This window comes from Girardinichthys multiradiatus, chromosome 4, assembly GCF_021462225.1.
Source record: "Girardinichthys multiradiatus isolate DD_20200921_A chromosome 4, DD_fGirMul_XY1, whole genome shotgun sequence".
NCBI classification, from domain to species: Eukaryota; Metazoa; Chordata; class Actinopteri; order Cyprinodontiformes; family Goodeidae; genus Girardinichthys; species Girardinichthys multiradiatus.
In genome coordinates, this window is record NC_061797.1 from 43824514 (window position 1) to 43841063 (window position 16550).

The 16550-nt window shown below is 39.1% G+C and overlaps 1 protein-coding gene across 1 annotated transcript in view; it reads left to right on the plus strand.

The window, feature by feature from the left end:
• The window catches only part of LOC124867156 (protein kinase C-binding protein NELL1-like), a 339275-nt gene that overhangs the window by 102063 nt on the left and 220662 nt on the right, over window positions 1-16550 (plus strand). Inside the window, exons 5-6 of the mRNA XM_047363441.1 lie at window positions 974-1070; window positions 16093-16165. Of these exons, the coding sequence (XP_047219397.1) occupies window positions 974-1070; window positions 16093-16165 (170 nt within the window). The remainder of the gene's footprint in view (window positions 1-973; window positions 1071-16092; window positions 16166-16550) is intronic.

Sequence of the window (16550 nt, forward strand, 5' to 3'; positions counted from 1 at the left end):
GAGACTCAGTGGTTGGCAAATTAATGAAAATGGCCTCAGGAAAGATTCATCAGAGTACTTCAGAGTGCATCGGAAAATCCAGTCAGTCAGACAGTTGGTTGATCATACAAAATGAGCCACAATCCTGGATTTTCTAGCGTTTTGTTTTGTTGTTTCCTTAACTTTGACCATTTTAAAATCCTTAATTTTTAAGGAGTAATTTGCTAATTTGAGCTACATTTAGTTTTAGATAAGCTGCAAATCTGTAAGTGATTATCTGTACTGATGATCTTTTGACTTCTCAGGCAATCATTGTACTCAGTTTGTAGTCAAATGTATTGAAATATTTAAAAACATTTACAAGCCTAAGTATGGTGGGCGTAGACCTGGGCCACTCACTTGTCCAGCTGCCCACATCTCTGTCTTACAAGTCTCACTACTATCCTCTAATCAGTATAAATTCATTTTGGCACAGAGTATATACTGAATATTTAAAGAGTTAATATTGTAGTTAATATTTATGTGAAATTACACAAATCTTTGTTGCAAAGACATTAGAAGTAGTATATATGGTCACTAGGGTTAAAATGAAAAATCAAAGCAAAATAATACTCCAATATAGGTCTGTATAGAATCAAAGTTGGAAGTAAGTGCAGGACAAAGCAAATTGAGATCCTCACAGAGACCACTTAGAGCTCACTTGCATTATTAAGCTTGACTTAATGCAGAAAACAATAGTGCTGCATCACTCCTGGGATGTTTAGTTTAATAATGCTAAAGCCTGTTTGTATTTGTGTCAGGAGTTGGGTGGTTAATCCACCATATTTCTCGGGTCCAGATGATTATACCCTGTTAGAGCTCTTGGGTGAGACTGGCTGTCATGCTTGGGGAGACTGTTCAACATTCTCTGCTTCTCATGAAAGGAAGAAGAGAAAAAAATGTTTTTGTGTCTGCATTGTTAACATAACCTTCTTCTCTGGTTTGTTGTTGGCAGGATTTATGAGCGGGTGATAGACCCTCCTCAGATGGAGCTGACCTTAGGCAGTGGAGTGTGGCTAGGCCAACACAGCCACAAGCATGGTCTGTTCAAGGTAAGCTTCTTTCCGGATACTGCACGCCCACACGTTCAGACTTCATGTAACTGAACCTGCCTCACATTCAATAACGCCTGGTGTACAGGTCCTTCACAAAATATTAGCATATTGTGATAAAGTTCATTATTTTCCATAATGTCATGATGAAAATTTAACGTTCATATATTTTAGATTCATTGCACACTAACTGAAATATTTCAGGTCTTTTATTGTCTTAATTCGGATGATTGTGGCATACAGCTCATGAAAACCCAAAATTCCTATCTCACAAAATTAGCATATTTCATCCGACCAATAAAAGAAAAGTGTTTTTAATACAAAAAACGTCAACCTTCAAATAATCATGTACAGTTATGCACTCAATACTTGGTCGGGAATCCTTTGGCAGAAATGACTGCTTCAATGCGGTGTGGCATGGAGGCCATCAGCCTGTGGCACTGCTGAGGTCTTATGGAGGCCCAGGATGCTTCGATAGCAGCCTTTAGCTCATCCAGAGTGTTGGGTCTTGAGTCTCTCAACGTTCTCTTCACAATATCCCACAGATTCTCTATGGGGTTCAGGTCAGGAGAGTTGGCAGGCCAATTGAGCACAGTGATACCATGGTCAGTAAACCATTCACCAGTGGTTTTGGCACTGTGAGCAGGTGCCAGGTCGTGCTGAAAAATGAAATCTTCATCTCCATAAAGCTTTTCAGCAGATGGAAGCATGAAGTGCTCCAAAATCTCCTGATAGCTAGCTGCATTGACCCTGCCCTTGATAAAACACAGTGGACCAACACCAGCAGCTGACACGGCACCCCAGACCATCACTGACTGTGGGTACTTGACACTGGACGTCTGGCATTTTGGCATTTCCTTCTTCCCAGTCTTCCTCCAGACTCTGGCACCTTGATTTCCGAATGACATGCAGAATTTGCTTTCATCCGAAAAAAGTACTTTGGACCACTGAGCAACAGTCCAGTGCTGCTTCTCTGTAGCCCAGGTCAGGCGCTTCTGCCGCTATTTCTGGTTCAAAAGTGGCTTGACCTGGGTAATGCGGCACCTGTAGCCCATTTCCTGCACACGCCTGTGCACGGTGGCTCTGGATGTTTCTACTCCAGACTCAGTCCACTGCTTCCGCAGGTCCCCCAAGGTCTGGAATCGGCCCTTCTCCACAATCTTCCTCAGGGTCCGGTCACCTCTTCTCGTTGTGCAGCGTTTTCTGCCACACTTTTTCCTTCCCACAGACTTCCCACTGAGGTGACTTGATATAGCACTCTGGGAACAGCCTATTCGTTCAGAAATTTCTTTCTGTCTTACCCTCTTGCTTGAGGGTGTCAATAGTGGCCTTCTGGACAGCAGTCAGGTCGGCAGTCTTACCCATGATTGGGGTTTTGAGTGATGAACCAGGCTGGGAGTTTTAAAGGCCTCAGGAATCTTTTGCAGGTGTTTAGAGTTAACTTGTTGATTCAGATGATTAGGTTCATAGCTCGTTTAGAGACCCTTTTAATGATATGCTAATTTTGTGAGATAGGAATTTTGGGTTTTCATGAGCTATATGCTAAAATCATCCGTATTAAGACAATAAAAGACCTGAAATATTTCAGTTAGTGTGCAATGAATCTAAAATATATGAATGTTACATTTTCATCATGACATTATGGAAAATAATTAACTTTATCACAATATGCTAATATTTTGAGAAGGACCTGTAATTGAACATATTTGCAGGAGGGTGTGGGGAAGAATCTAAGAGTTAGTCTAAGAGTTAGACTCTAAAACAGAAGTTCTGGGGGCTCCGAAGAACTACATAAAGCTCAGCATGTGCTTTGAAATGCTTGTTCCCAAGGCCATCACAATGTTGTCAATTTCTAATTGTTACTCATTTTCTCAGGCTTCGGCATGCACTCACATGCATGTCCTGAAACCAGGACATGCACACAGTTTTGATGTGCGTAGCTCTCCCTCCCACCTGCCATGCAATCGGTGGGCTTTCTATTTTTCCTTTGTAACATATTGATTGGCTGCAAAGCCCCACTATGGTGAAAATTATTTCTCCTCCCGATGCTTTAAAGCTATTGTTGCTGCCTCAGAACACTGTCCATTTTTAGCTTTCCCCGTTGATTCTGTCCACTTTATAACCACAAATGTGAAAAAAACAGTAAGCTTCTGGTCTTAAAAGTCACGTTTCAGTCACCCAGTTCCTTCCCTTCACTCATCTCAAGTACGTACTGGTGTATATGTGCACGGAGCAGTTAAAGGCACATGTCAGGAGCATCGACAGATGGTGTGGAAGAGCAGAGCCTCGTGTCAAGTGACAGGGAATGAGGAAATCTTCCCCTCAGGTTCATTCTACTATCATAGTATCTCAGCTGACAGCTGCACTGGTAACACATTGAATCAAGGTGCTGCTGTTTAGTGTATCAGAAGGGCCATTTCAAGCTGCAGCTTGTAGGAAAGTAACGATATACATCTCTGGAAAACCACTTAGGTCATACTTCAATACGGCAGTGAAGCAAAGTGACTGTGCTGAGAATTTCAGCACACTGTTCTGACTTTGCACAGCAAATTGCATTTTGTGCTCTTTTTAGGATAGAATAGTGTATATTCAAGCATCAAAAACGGCAGCAAGCTTCTTTCCTTAGCCTATTTCCAAGCCATTGCTTTTTATAGCAACTCACATACATACATGCACATGTACAGGGGTTGGACAATGAAACTGAAACATTTTAGTGTGGGAGGTTTCATGGCTAAATTGGACCAGCCTGGTAGCCAGTCTTCATTGATTGCACATTGTACCAGTAAGAGCAGAGTGTGAAGGTTCAATTAGCAGGGTAAGAGCACAGTTTAGCTCAAAATATTGAAATGTACACAACATTATGGGTGACATACCAGAGTTCAAAAGAGTACAAATTGTTGGTGCACGTCTTGCTGGCGCATCTGTGACCAAGACAGCAAGTCTTTGTGATGTATCAAGAGCCACGGTATCCAGGGTAATGTCAGCATACCACCAAGAAGGACGAACCACATCCAACAGGATTAACTGTGGACTCAAGAGGAAGCTGTCTGAAAGGGATGTTTGGGTGCTAACTCGGATTGTATCCAAAAAACATAAAACCACGGCTGCCCAAATCACGGCAGAATTAAATGTGCACCTCAACTCTCCTGTTTCCATCAGAACTGTCCGTCGGGAGCTCCACAGGGTCAATATACACGGCCGGGCTGCTATCGCCAGACCTTTGGTAAATGGTAAATGGACTGAATTTATATAGCGCCTTTCCAGTCATACAGACCGCTCAAAGCGCTTTACACTAGCACCACATTCACCCAATCGCACTCACTAACGCTCACACATTCATACACCGATGCGCGGATCGGTAGGCAACTTGAGGTTAAGTGCCTTGCCCAGGGGCACATCGACATACATTTGGTCACTCATGCCAATGCCAAACGTCAGTTTCAATGGTGCAAGGAGCGCAAATCTTGGGCTGTGGACAATGTAAACATGCATTGTTCTCTGATGAGTCCACCTTTACTGTTTTCCCCACATCCGGGAGAGTTACGGTGTGGAGAAGCCCGAAAGAAGCGCACCACCCAGACTGTTGCATGCCCAGAGTGAAGCATGGGGGTGGATCAGTGATGGTTTGGGCTGCCATATCATGGCATTCCCTTGGCCCAATACTCGTGTTAGATGGGCGCATCACTGCCAAGGACTACCGAACCATTCTTGAGGACCATGTGCATCCAATGGTTCAAACATTGTATCCTGAAGGTGGTGCCGTGTATAAGGCTGACAATACACCAATACACACAGCAAGACTGGTGAAAGATTGGTATGATGAACATGAAAGTGAAGTTGAACATCTCCCATGGCCTGCACAGTCACCAGATCTAAATATTATTGAGCCACTTTGGGGTGTTTTGGAGGAGCGAGTCAGGAGACGTTTTCCTCCACCAGTATCATGTAGTGACCTGGCCACTATCCTGCATGAAGAATGACTTAAAATCCCTCTGACCACTGTGCAGGACTTGTATATGTCATTCCCAAGACAAATCTATGCTGTATTGGCCGCAAAAGGAGGCCCTACACCATACAAATAAATCATTGTGGTCTAAAACCAGGTGTTTCAGTTTCATTGTCCAACCCCTGTAAGTACTGTATTTGATTTTAATGCAAAGGTAATTTTTCATCAGAAATCACATTTTCCTTAAACTGTGATTAAATAGACAGCATAGACAAATCTATGCTGTATTGGCCGCAAAAGGAGGCCCTACACCATACTAATAAATCATTGTGGTCTAAAACCAGGTGTTTCAGTTTCATTGTCCAACCCCTGTAAGTACTGTATTTGATTTTAATGCAAAGGTAATTTTTCATCAGAAATCACATTTTCCTTAAACTGTTAGTGATACGACAAATCTCTTTAAAACACATTTAATTCCAAAATTTAATGTGATAGGTTGTTTATTAAATGTAAGCTTTTCCTTTTAGAATGGGTGACATGGCAGCTTTGCTCTCGAGCCCTTCTTTGAGATGTTTCTTTTGTTGAAAAAAACTGAATCTGTGGTTAAGTTGGTTTTGTATGTTTTACTGAACAAAGCCTTTAACTTAAGATATAATTTTCTTTCAAAGCTTCTGCTGCTATGCTTTGCTGCTGTTTGTGTTTGTGAGCAGTTTTTTGTTGGAAACTTGAGGTTCATCAACTTTATTTGTAAAAAGCCTAGAAAGATTTTTATTTACAGGTCCTTCTCAAAATATTAGCATATTGTGAAAAAGGTCATTATTTTCCATAATGTAATGATGAAAATTTAACATTCATATATTTTAGATTCATTGCACACTAACTGAAATATTTCAGGTCTTTTATTGTCTTAATTCGGATGATTTTGGCATACAGCTCATGAAAACCCAAAATTCCTATCTCACAAAATTAGCATATTTCATCCGACCAATAAAAGAAAAGTGTTTTTAATACAAAAAACGTCAACCTTCAAATAATAATGTACAGTTATGCACTCAATACTTGGTCGGGAATCCTTTGGCAGAAATGACTGCTTCAATGCGGCGTGGCATGGAGGCCATCAGCCTGTGGCACTGCTGAGGTCTTATGGAGGCCCAGGATGCTTCGATAGCGGCCTTTAGCTCATCCAGAGCGTTGGGTCTTGAGTCTCTCAACGTTCTCTTCACAATATCCCACAGATTCTCTATGGGGTTCAGGTCAGGAGAGTTGGCAGGCCAATTGAGCACAGTGATACCATGGTCAGTAAACCATTTACCAGTGGTTTTGGCACTGTGAGCAGGTGCCAGGTCGTGCTGAAAAATGAAATCTTCATCTCCATAAAGCTTTTCAGCAGATGGAAGCATGAAGTGCTCCAAAATCTCCTGATAGCTAGCTGCATTGACCCTGCCCTTGATAAAACACAGTGGACCAACACCAGCAGCTGACACAGCACCCCAGACCATCACTGACTGTGGGTACTTGACACTGGACTTCTGGCATTTTGGCATTTCCTTCTTCCCAGTCTTCCTCCAGACTCTGGCACCTTGATTTCTGAATGACATGCAGAATTTGCTTTCATCCGAAAAAAGTACTTTGGACCACTGAGCAACAGTCCAGTGCTGCTTCTCTGTAGCCCAGGTCTGGCGCTTCTGCCGCTGTTTCTGGTTCAAAAGTGGCTTGACCTGGGTAATGCGGCACCTGTAGCCCATTTCCTGCACACGTCTGTGCACGGTGGCTCTGGATGTTTCTACTCCAGACTCAGTCCACTGCTTCCGCAGGTCCCCCAAGGTCTGGAATCGGCCCTTCTCCACAATCTTCCTCAGGGTCCGGTCACCTCTTCTCGTTGTGCAGCGTTTTCTGCCACACTTTTTCCTTCCCACTGAGGTGCCTTGATACAGCACTCTGGGAACAGCCTATTCGTTCAGAAATTTCTTTCTGTGTCTTACCCTCTTGCTTGAGGGTGTCAATAGTGGCCTTCTGGACAGCAGTCAGGTCGGCAGTCTTACCCATGCTTGGGGTTTTGAGTGATGAACCAGGCTGGGAGTTTTAAAGGCCTCAGGAATCTTTTGCAGGTGTTTAGAGTTAACTCGTTGATTCAGATGATTAGGTTCATAGCTCGTTTAGAGACCCTTTTAATGATATGCTAATTTTGTGAGATAGGAATTTTGGGTTTTCATGAGCTGTATGCCAAAATCATCCATATTTAGACAATAAAAGACCTGAAATATTTCAGTTAATGTGCAATGAATCTAAAATATATGAATGTCAAATTTTCATCATTACATTATGGAAAATAATGAACTTTATCACAATATGCTAATATTTTGAGAAGGACCTGTAATTTCATTAGCATAAACTCACACCATTTTTTTCCCAACCTTTATTTTGAGTAAATTTATTCAGAGGGGCAAAAAAATCCAATGCTATAGGTTTTAGATCTTTATCCTGTTCAAAGACCAAATGGCATCTTACTTTCAATTTGCTGGTAGTTTTTACAGGTATTTCAAAGCGTTAATCATGCCATTTGGGCCTTACAAGTTTCCCAGGGCCCACAGCATCATTGAAATAATCATAAGTAATGTGTATCATAAACAATACTTTACCTAACTTTATGTGTGGAGCTAGAAATGCAAATGGTTGGAGCTGATCTCTCTACAGGCTTTTTACTTTCTCGAACTGGATTACTCACATCTGCAAACAACTTTAGCAATCTCCACATGTTTGCGTTTGTGATGGTAGGAGGCTTTTTTTCTCACATCATTCCACAACAATTGATTCGCAGGTAGATAACATTTAACATTTTCCTCATAAAGGAAAAACATGGGCCCCTGTGTCGTGTCATATTCAACTACAGGGAAACAGAAAGTAAGAAATCAATTATCAGAACATTCTAGAAACTTCGATTTGTATTGTGTAACACTTTCTGACCTTTTCTATGTTTTTCTCTATCTGTACGCAAAGGTTTGTAGAAAAATCTTTCAGAAAATCAACAATAATTTAGAATTTAATCATGATATATGCACCTCAGGTGTATTTAGTGACATTTAATTTAAAATGTCTGCAATCTTCCCAATTGTGTTTTAACCTTTATTCCATTTTAGGAAAGAAATAATTTGCAGGATCTTTTTCATTGTCTTCATTCATTGTGTTAAAATAGTCAGGCAGAAACTTGGGAGAATTAGAGTTAGATTATTATATCAAGTTAGATTTTCTGAGATGTAAAAACAAACCTTAGATCAGACAGTTTATCAGACTTTCTAAGGACACCACAGACAGTAGTGGCAGTATTTTCAATATCAGGTATGTACATTGGATGCTATCTTCTTACAATTCTTCCCACATCGTGTCAATTTGCACCTTAGTTTAACCTGTTAAAGATGAGGAGGCATGCATAGCCTACTTATGGCACCGTATGTATAAAGCTTAGAGGCCGCTAAGAAGCAAGAGGTGAAGAGAACAGAAAAATAACCAAGAGCTATGTATGTAACACTGTTGACAGGAGTTGAAATAAAGCAGTAGGTCCAGTCCATCCTATTCAGGACTTGAGTGGGATAATGATAAGATGAGCTAACTAGGCCTTCAAATAAAACATACTGAGCCTTTGCGGTGCCTGAAAATGTTCCTTTTTCTCTCACTCCTCCTGGGAGTCTCTCCATTTGTGGGAGCAACTGTAATAAATTATCTTTATCTAAAATCTATTGTGCCAAGCCTGCTGCTCCTCAGGGACAAGTTCGTTTGAAGCCAGTGCTTTGAAATGCTCTGTTTCATGCACCACTAGATGATAATTATTCTTACATGGACAATGATAGAAAGATCACCTAAATGTTTTATGCAGTGTGCATTTTCCTGTGCCTAGTTGCTCAAATTAATTCAACTTAATCTTTTCAGCATCAATATCATACTTTTACTAATATACTCTGTGGTCTGAAACAACAAGAAGTCATGCTAAAATTGTTGTATATATATCTCTAAAAGCGGCAATCTGTTCTCTTACTAACTTCAATTCAGTTTTATTAGTGCCTCGTCAATTCAGATCTATGCACTGTGCCTTACAAAAAAGCATTTATGTCTCCTAAATGTTGTGTGTTAGACCACGACAATATAGTGTGAAGTTGTAAGGTGGAAAACACAAGATAATATGGTTTTCAAATAATTTACAAATAAAAACCTGAAAAATGTGGTGTGTATGTCTAATCAGTCCTCCTTAATCAATGTCTTTCAGTACTTTTCATTAGGGCTCTGTTTCAATCAGTTTTTGCCCATTCTTCTTTGGAATATACCTCAAGCTCTGTCAGAATGGACGGTGAGCATCTTTAAACATCCATTTTCATGGTTTATCCCTGATTCTCATATCATCAACAGGCATGTAATTTTATTCCCCTGTTATGGGGAGAGACTATGGATGACTTTAAACATGGCCATAAACCCACCTGGTTAAGAAAGCTTTCAATTGAACTCTTGCTCATTTCCTTTTGCCTCAACTTGTTTTTATGCTCTCCTTGTGTTTTAATTTTTTATCACTTGTTTTATGACATAGCAGTTTGAGATTTACTTATAAATAAAATGTTATTATAAATAAAATGGTTTATTATTATTATTTACTTTGTAGTTACTTTTGAAGGCAACTTGTTGAAGTAGATTTTATTTTGGGGTGGCAGATAAAAGGGTGCTGTATTTACTTTTTAAATTTATATTTGTAAACAGAACTTTCCAAAAATAATTTTCCTTCCATTTGACAATTATTTTATAGTTTGTGTTGGTCCATTCTACAAATTACAATAAAATATATTGAAGCTTTTGGTTGTATGATGACACAATATAAATGGTTTTTAAGGCACCGTAAATGAAAGGGCAAACTATAAAGAGATATGTTTTTGTAATAAAATATATATATTATTTTTTATTTTTAAAAGGGTTTTTGCATGTGAGCATTAACATATTATCTTATAAACTAGTTTTGCATTCTAGCAATAACATAAACCATTATATCTTGCAGTGTATTTAGTAAGTGACACCAAACCTAATTATTTATTTCTGCAATGTTAGCCTTTGACAGAAAAAGTTTGTAATTTTGACAGTTCTGAAGCCAGGTTTTTAGCTACCTGTCCTGTCATTATGTTATTTTAATGCTAATTCTTTATTGTATTAAACAGAAACTATTGAGGGTGTAAGGACAAAAAAGAGCATTTGCTCGAAAATACATTACCTACAATTTCAAACATGTTTTATTCTGGAAAATATGGTTTGGTGTAATATTTATTCTCATATATGGCTATGTACGTTTAGCTATGTAACTTTTTAAAGCAACCACTGGTTTGTACGGTTAATTTGACTGACAATAGATATTAGAACTGTTACTCATAACTTAAACCTTTCTTAATCATTAAAGAAAACCTGTGAAAGTTTGCTAAAGTATAACGTGATATTATAGCCATATCTTTAGACTTAAAATTAATTGGGTGCAAGAAAGCTCCATTTTTAGTGTTTTGTGTAATGTCGCTTCACTCCTGCGTATTATTCACATTCTTTTATTTTTCTTTTCGCTCTACTGCATATCCCACAGGATTCTAGATTTCTCATTGTACAAATTTGAGCAGAAGTCTGTTACAGAGGCCAACTAAAGTAGGAATGTGAATAGGTTTAATTAAAAACACTGTCCCCTCCATGATTGCAGCTGCAAGACAAAGTTTTGTTCACAGTAAGAAACAGATTGCTAAGATCTTGTACCTTATAACTACTTCAAAACACAGCAGCAAATTGCGTCCTTAAGAAGCATAATCATCAAAATTACAAGAAATAAAAACCTGAAATATTTCAATATTTGCAATGAATGTATATAATATAAGTTTAGCTTTCTGAAATGAGTGACAAAAAATATTGAACTTTTTACACATTTTAAAACATTTTTGCGTTTTCCTGTAACCAGTTTGATAAACTATTTTTCCTGTTGTCTTTTTTTGATCTCTTTTAACAGAACAGTTTCTTCTGTTTTTATAAATCTGATCTCAAAATATGAAGACATTGACACTTTTTTATTTGCTTTGACTGGTTACTTTAGCACCCTAAATATTAAATCAGAAAGTGGAAATGAACTGACTACTTTCTCATCTTTTAAGGTATTTTCCTTGTCAGAAAAACCATGTAAGACTTTGACTGAATCTAAAAGCCCTTACAAGCCTCCAAATTCTCAGTGAAGAGCATCTCCTGAATTCGGTTTAACCTCTAAATATGAACACATTGAAATACACTGCTCAAAAAAATAAAAGGAAGGCTTAAACAACACAATATAACTCCAAGTAAATCAAACTTCTGTGAAATCAAATTGTCCACTTAGGAAGCAACGCTGATTGACAATCAATTTCACATCCTGTTGTGCAAATGGAATAGACAACAGGGGGGAATCTTTGGCAATTAGCAAGACACACTCAATAAAGGAGTGGTTCTGCAGGTGGGGACCACAGACCACTTCTCAGTACCTATGCTTTCTGGTTGATGTTTTGGTCACCTTTTAATGTTGGTGGTGCTTTCACACTCGTGGTAGCATGAGACGGACTCTACAACCCACACAAGTGGCTCAGGTAGTCCAGAGTGTCCAGAGCCTAGAGGCGCTACCGGGAGACAGGCCAGTACACCAGGAGACGTGTAGGAGGCCGTAGGAGGGCAACAACCCAGCAGCAGGACCACTACCTCCGCCTTTGTACAAGGTGGAACAGGAGGAGCACTGCCAGAGCCCTGCAAAATGACCTCCAGCAGGCCACAAATGTGCATGTGTCTGCACAAACGGTTAGAAACCAGCTCCTTGAGGATGGTATGAGGGTCCGACGTCCACAAATGGGGGTTGTGCTCACAGCCCAACACCGTGCAGGACGCTTGGCGTTTGCCAGAGAACACCAGGATTGGCAAATTCGCCACTGGCGCCCTGTACTCTTCACAGATGAAAGCAGTTTCACACTGAGCACATGTGACAAACGTGACAGAGTCTGGAGACACCATGGAGAGCGATCCGCTGCCTGCAACATCCTTCAGCATGACCGGTTTGGCAGTGGGTCAGTAATGGTGTGGGGTGGCATTTCTTTGAAGGGACGCACAGTCCTCCTTGTGCTCGCCAGAGGTAACCTGACTGCCATTAGGTACCGAGATGAGATCCTCAGACCCCTTGTGAGACCATATGCTGGTACGGTTGGCTCTGGGTTCCTCCTAATGCAGGACAATGCTAGACCTCATGTGGCTGGAGTGTGTCAGCAGTTCCTGCAAGATGAAGACATTGAAGCTATGGACTGGCCCGCCCGTTCCCCAGACCTGAATCCGATTGAGCGCATCTGGGACATCATGTCTCGCTCCATCCACCAACGTCACGTTGCACCACAGACTGTCCAGGAGTTGGTGGATGCTATAGTCCAGGTCTGGGAGGAGATCCCTCAGGAGACCATCTGCCGTCTCATCAGGAGCATGCCCAGGCGTTGTAGGGAGGTCATACAGGCACGTAGAGGCCACACACAATACTGGGCCTCATTTTGACTTGTTTTAAGGACATTACATCAAAGTCGGATCAGCCTGTAGTGTGTTTTTCCACTTTAATTTTGTGTGTGACTCCAAATCCAGGCCTCCATTGGTTAATACATTTGATTTCCATTGATGATTTTTGTCTGATTTTGTTGTCAGCACATTCAACTTTGTACAGAACAAAGTATTCAATGAGAATATTTCATTGATTCAGATCTAGGATGTTTTATTTGAGTGTTCCCTTTATTTTTTTGAGCAGTGTACAATGCTTTTCAAAGACAAAATGGGCATGAATGTCCCAAACACACATGTTTTTCTGCAGATGAGTGTGAAGGATGGCCATGGCTGGCATGTGAGCTAGCCCACTGCACACCATGGCTTTTGCTACAACAGGGTCCATGTGTCGCGTCTTCCATGTGTCTTCCAAGTTGTGTTTTGCATTTTCCTGTGCATGTTATAATGACAGTTAATGATGGTAGATAGATTCCCTGGTTCAGAACTATCAAAAAGATGTTTGCAATGTGGGTAAAAAGTATAAAGCTTCTGTGTGCAGCATCACCCAACCAATCGGTTGTCTTACGCAGTCTAACTATGTGCATGACAATGTTAAGGCACATTTCATAACATTTTTGAGCACAGGCAAAAGTGAATGTCAATGGAGCAATTTTTGAGTTGGAAACCTTGAGACAGTAACACCAGTGCTCCCAGTTTTGGAGACTGATGTGTGAGTTTCCAGTGTTGCCAAAGCTTGGGTTATTATGATCCTGTTGGAAAATTACCTAGGATGGAGAGCACCTTGTAATGTCTTTCTACAAGTAATATTAAAAATAATCTTCTAATACCATTTTATGATTTTCTAATTTTATTTATATTTTATCATGCACTTTTCAGTGCAAAAGCATGGTTTGGTGGGCATGAGGGTAGGGTTGCAAGGATCAATTTGAAATTATGAAAAAAATGTAATGGGTCTAGTTTCAGTTAGACAGCCACTAAATTATGTACTCATAATTTCTGTGTGGGTGAGTTAAAGAAAGTACGACTTTTAAATGCTATCTTAATTTGTCTGTCGTAGTAACAACCCATTGAATGCCACCACCATGCCATCTCCTCTTGCAAGATGGTGGTTTTAGATGTAATGCCAATGCCATGAATAAGTTCAAATTCAGTCTGTTAACTTAAAATGTGAGGCTACCCATGCTTTTTCTTTACTTGTATAAAGGAAAGCTGTGTAATTCATAGGACCATGCATATCATTTCCAGAAAGCATCATTCAGAGATAGACTTTGAATAACTATGTCTAAGAGAGAGATATGGAGCTCGTAAGAGGGAAGAAAATATTTTGGTATTCATTTCAAATACCCTTCTGATCATTCAAAGAAATGTGTGGTCAGGGCTCCTATATTACACCAGCGGAACAGACTTTTTTAATCTATACCTTCATTTCCATCCTAATCGACACTGACAATCTCTTCCTAACCATCTGCTGCTCACATTGTGTGTTTGTGTGTGTGTGTGCGTGTATGTGATAAGGTATTTGTGTGTGTTTTGTGTTAGTCTGTGGTATAAGACTGTTCACCTTAAGGCTCCCTCTCTTTATGTGTCTGTGTGAAAACAGGCATCCAGGACAGGAAACTGTTCTGCAAATAGGATTTCACACACACATAAAGCAGACACGATGATGCAGAATGTGCTTCAGGTTTTGAATTCTAATGTCCCTCCAGCATGTTATCAGTATAGCTACTTCGAAAGAGAAGTGAAATGACATTGGGTTTCGATGTGTGTGGGCACCCTGGTGTTTCATTACCATCGTTTTACACAAGAAAAGGTACTGTTTGCTGAAACTACTATTTACTACTCACTTGTCTCTAGAAATGACTTGTCTGTTAGAGTAATTGACAGTCTGTTAAAAATGTTAGATTTTATGAGATAATATTTTCTGGCTTGATATAGTCATTTTCCTTTTATTAGGTTGTGATGAGATATTCAAATGGGTTGTAAGGTAGTATATAAAATTCCAGTGAAAGTACTCCCCCTTTAAGTTTTAGTGTGGTATATATTTGTACATATCTGATTAAGGCCAGAAGTGAAAGAGGTATTACTTTCCTTTTACCATGGCAGTATATTTTTTAAACATTTTGTTTCTTGCAAAATTATTCATACTGCTTGAATATTTTCATATTTTATGATAATTCTTTTATGAAAGATTTTATGTGAAAGTCCAACACAAAGTGGTGCATAACTGTGAAGTTAAAGGAAAATTATATATTGTTGTAGATTTTTTTTTTCTAAAATGTTTGGTATGCATTTGTATTCAGCCCTCCTTAATCGATATTTAGCAAAAAACCTTTCAGTGCACTTGGAGTTTTTTAGAGCATGTCTTGTCTGAATTTCATTTTTTGCAAAAAAACAAACAAACAATTAAGCTCAGTTAGACTGAATGTTTCATTGGATGAATCATCTTTGAAAATCAAATTTCAAGGATTTAGGCCTGGATTTTGACTGATGCGTTCTAACACATGCCTACGCCTTGATCTAAGGTTCTTTAACAAACCTCTGAGTCCTTCACAGAACAGTTGTATTTATAATCAGATTAAATTACACATGGGTGAACTCGACTTATTTAATTAGGTGACTTTTGAAGAAAGTACATTTTTGGGGGCTATGGGGGTAAAGGTGGCAGAATTCAGTTGTATGTTAGATTGTTCAGATTTTTATTTTATTCAACCATGTAACACTTTTTTTCCACATCCCAATTAAGCACCACTTTAATAAAATACCTTAAAGTGTGTGGCTGTAATGTGATGTGAAATGGTTCAAAGGTTATAAAAACCTTTTAAAAGTACTATAATTTTTTAATTCACTACAAGATTTGGTTTTTAAATATGGAAAACATCTCTACAAGATACTGAGTTGCAGCTAAAATATTTTCCCAACATTCAATACATTATGTTTTTATGTTCTTTTCAAGAGCAATAGTTTAGAGTCATTAAAACTTTAGGGGATTAAGAGCCCCATAATTTGACATAAGTAATAGAGGAAATCCTAAAATTTATGATTTAATCCACTATTAACTGACTAAAAAGGAACCCCATAAGATTTATGTTGTACTATACAACAATACCTGCTGAAACAATCTCATTAAATAATCTGTAGGAGAAAACCTGTTCTAAACATTCTGCACTAGGCACATTTTCTTCACATGTAGCAGGCACCATTGATTCCCATAGACTAATAAAATAAGCACAACTTTGTTTGCTGCAATGCAGCATCTTACAGATATGAGAGATTCAGAATGCAGAATCTGTCAGTAGCCATCTACAGCCTTACATTTTCTCTTTTTACTGTGAATGCATATAATTTAGTAGGACTGACTCAGTGAATTAGACTGTAGTCTTAGAACTATAAACTTTATGTTTTGCTGTTTTGTAAGCATCTTAGCTGTTTATTCTTATCTTAAATCATTTTGTGGCCTGTAGATCTAAAGGAACAACTAACAGAAGGGATAATCCATCTTTACTATTGTCTTTGTATTTTCAGGGCATTATTCAGGATGTGAAACTGATCTTTGCTCCAAATGGCTACATCACACAGTGCCCTAATCTTAATCGCAGTAAGTATCATAACAGAATTGTCAACAACAAAGAAGAGAGCGAAAAATGATCCTTTGTGTATGCCGTTTTAAGACTGGTCTGTGATAGACAATGGATCAGACAGGAATGATATGTTTTTCTTCTTCAGCAGAGCCTTGTCTTCATTTTGGTTTACAGTGAAGCCCAGTTTCTTCTTTCTGGATTTGTTTTCTGTTAAACAGATTAAGATACAGGGTCACTGCTTTCTGCTTTCTTACTCTCTGTCTCTGATCAATAAGGCAATCAGATCCTGGTGCTTTAATATTGATACAAACACCGACCATGAGCATAAAACAGACATCTTACATCATCTTACAAACATTTCAAGCTTCACTTTTTTACTGTGGCTGCCATGGACAGTGTCAA